Source organism: Phytophthora ramorum (assembly GCF_020800215.1).
Source record: "Phytophthora ramorum isolate Pr-102 chromosome Unknown Phyram_PR-102_s0002, whole genome shotgun sequence".
NCBI classification, from domain to species: domain Eukaryota; phylum Oomycota; class Peronosporomycetes; order Peronosporales; family Peronosporaceae; genus Phytophthora; species Phytophthora ramorum.
Window position 1 is genome coordinate 1085820 of NW_027150648.1, and position 2932 is coordinate 1088751.

Here is a 2932-nt window from a genome sequence, read left to right on the forward strand (position 1 = left end):
TCATGCTCGGTGCTTGTCTAACCAAGCAAACGAAGGCAGATTCCATCTTGATTTAAACCTTACCAAAACTGGCCCACAACAGCACACGCCGCTACGGACATCGACATGAGCCGCAGCCGTCACCTGGGAAGGCTCGCTTTGATCGGTTGTGATGTCCACGACAGCATTACAGCGGGACCTGGCTCAATTCACAGGCTGCTTCAATTTAAGTATGATGTAAAGTGCCCATTTTCAGGGATCCCGTTTTACTTACTTATATAAGTTAGGCTTGGATCTAGCGTTAGTAACCTTCGAAACGCGAAATTGTGGGACCAAAATGGGCACTGTCAACTCGAACTGCCACGCTCCCGAATCAAATCTCTCCCGTCTCTATCGGCTCCACCCAACCATGTGGGGGTCGCCGTGTCAATGGAGCAGATCCACCAACGTGCTGGTGTCCTCGCTCATTCTTCATTTAGCAGCGCGGAGTGAAGTCAAGCATGAAGGTTTTCCTGCCTTTGACTGTCGCGGGACTGTTGTTGGCCGTTGCCAATGGCGACCTCTTGAAGTCCACGTACACGGGCACCAAGGGGCTGCATGAGCTGGCCAAGGCCCAGGGCAAGTACATGGGCACGGCCACGGACAACGGCGAGCTGACGGATACGTACTACCTGGCGGCGCTCAAGGACAGCAGCGAGTTCGGCATGCTCACCCCGGGCAATTCCATGAAATGGGACGCCACGGAGCCCACGCAAAACACCTTCACGTACACAAAGGGCGACGCCATTGTGACCATCGCCGACGCGATGGGCGCTCAGGTGCGCTGCCACACCTTGTTGTGGCACCAGCAGGTCCCTTCGTGGGTGCAGAGCCTCAGCAAGGCCGAGATGTTGAGTGCACTGGAGAACCACATCACCGAGGTGATGACGCACTTCGGAGACTCGTGCTACGCCTGGGACGTCGCTAACGAAGTGATGGGCGACGACGCCACGTACCGCAAGTCCTTCTGGTACAACACAACGGGCACGGACTACATCACGACGGCCTTCAAGACGGCCAACTCGGTCAAGAAGTCGCTCGGCCTCAGCACCAAGCTGTACTACAACGACTACAACACCAACACGGTGAACGCCAAGTCGACGGCGGTGATGGATATGATCCAGACGCTGTTGCTCGACGCCAATATTGGTATCGACGGAGTGGGGTTCCAGTCGCATTCGAGCTACTCGGACACGTCGACGACGGACGACCTCGTGACCAACCTGGAGCGCTTCACTACTCTGGGCCTGGACGTCGCGTACACGGAGCTGGACGTCAAGACGAGCTCGACGTCGCCGTCGGAAGACGAGCAGGAGCAGCAGGTCACGGTCTACACCAACACGGTGGCGGCGTGCCAGCAGGTGGACGACTGCGTGGGGGTCACGATCTGGGATTTCGACGACACGTACACGTGGCTCGACAACTCGGCCCCGCTTCCGTGGTACCAGCCTTCGGGCGAGGGCACCGCACTTGTGCGCAAGCGCGCTTATGACGGTATCGCCGCTGGATGGGGGACTGCTAGTAGCAGTACGGCATCCTCAGGTACGTCAAGCAGCACCACTACGACCACTAGCACTGACAACAGCGCTGCTGGTACTACCACTGGGAGCGCGAGCGTGGGAGGCGAGAGCAGTCTTGAAGCTGAAACTTCGACGTCTGCTAGCGGAGTCACTGAAACGAGCAGCAGTACTGATGCCGAGACCTCGACGACTACGAGTAGTAGCACGGGATCTGAAACGACGAGCTCTACGAGCAGCAGCTCGGGCACGGAGACGTCGACCGCTGCAAGCAGTGCTACCGACGTTACAAGCACTGCTAGCAGCACCACTGGCACTGAGACAACCAGCAGTACTACTGGCACGACGGAGGGCACCAGCTACGCAGAGAGTACTGCGAGCAGCAGTGCTACGGAAACTGCCAGCTCGGCAAGCAGCAGTACCACTGACGCTGAAACCACAAGCAGTGCTGGTAGCAACGCCCAAACGCCAACCACCACGGGAAAGACCGGTGCTTGCAGTCGCCGACTTCGCAAGTAGATGTTTTTCAACGATTGTATAGTGGTCGAGACGATCATGCAGTAGTGGGGAGTTTTGGTTCGTTGCTGTCGAACTCCCCCGAATCTGCTCGTTGTATGAGTTTGTAGTAGTGACATCAAAGAAAATGGTTGTTAACAGCCCCCCCTAAGATTCTTCTTCTAAAGTTCATGTAGCTGCTGGCTGTAGATGACTTTCGTCCCCTCCAGAATATTCTACTTTGAGCAATTCACCAGGTTGGAAAATCCTGGGTTTTGTTGGGTCTGAATATTGCGTAGCGCGTCGCTCCATCAAAATAACAGCCGACAATGCAAGCTATAGCCACTGGAAATTCATGTCTTCAAGTATCAGCAACTAATATCGCCAACTCATGAACACCTTCTTCCTCATTGTCATTGCCGGTAGGGTCGTGTGTAGTGGTGTGGCCGACTATGTATTCGTCGACCATGACGGCAAGTAGATCAGAGAAAACTGCGATAAAATTTAGGCCGCCATGCGTATCCTGCCGTCCAAATGAATGGTTTACTTAGTCGGCCGAGGGACTCGAGAGGGTACTGGATCCACGTTCGTCATGTACTCGCGGTACTTCCCAAAATACTACCAATTCGCTCTTCGAGGTGGTCACCGCCATGACAATTTCATGGCATTTCTGTTTGCCGGGGAGCTTCGGTCAAGAAAGTACTACTGCAAAGGAAAATGGGATATTTGCGACGTATCCGCAGACAATCAAAAACTTAGTACATACATGGCTAATGGACTTCGAGGCATTGAAGCTTGGAAGAAATGGAGTCTAAATTTGAGACCCCATTTCTTCATATACATTTTATTTTTTTGCCCCAGTCGGATTCCCACAACGGCATTTTAGTTTTATGTAGGCGTCG

General features: G+C 54.2%; 1 protein-coding gene across 1 annotated transcript; it reads left to right on the forward strand.

The window, feature by feature from the left end:
* Positions 1 to 479: 479 nt before the first annotated feature.
* Positions 480 to 2054, forward strand: KRP23_1781 (Endo-1,4-beta-xylanase A; the record flags this gene model as incomplete). The annotated part of the gene is made up of 1 exon (XM_067886435.1): positions 480 to 2054. The coding sequence occupies one exon, from the start codon at positions 480 to 482 to the stop codon at positions 2052 to 2054; it is 1575 nt and encodes a 524-aa protein (XP_067749114.1).
* Positions 2055 to 2932: the final 878 nt, after the last annotated feature.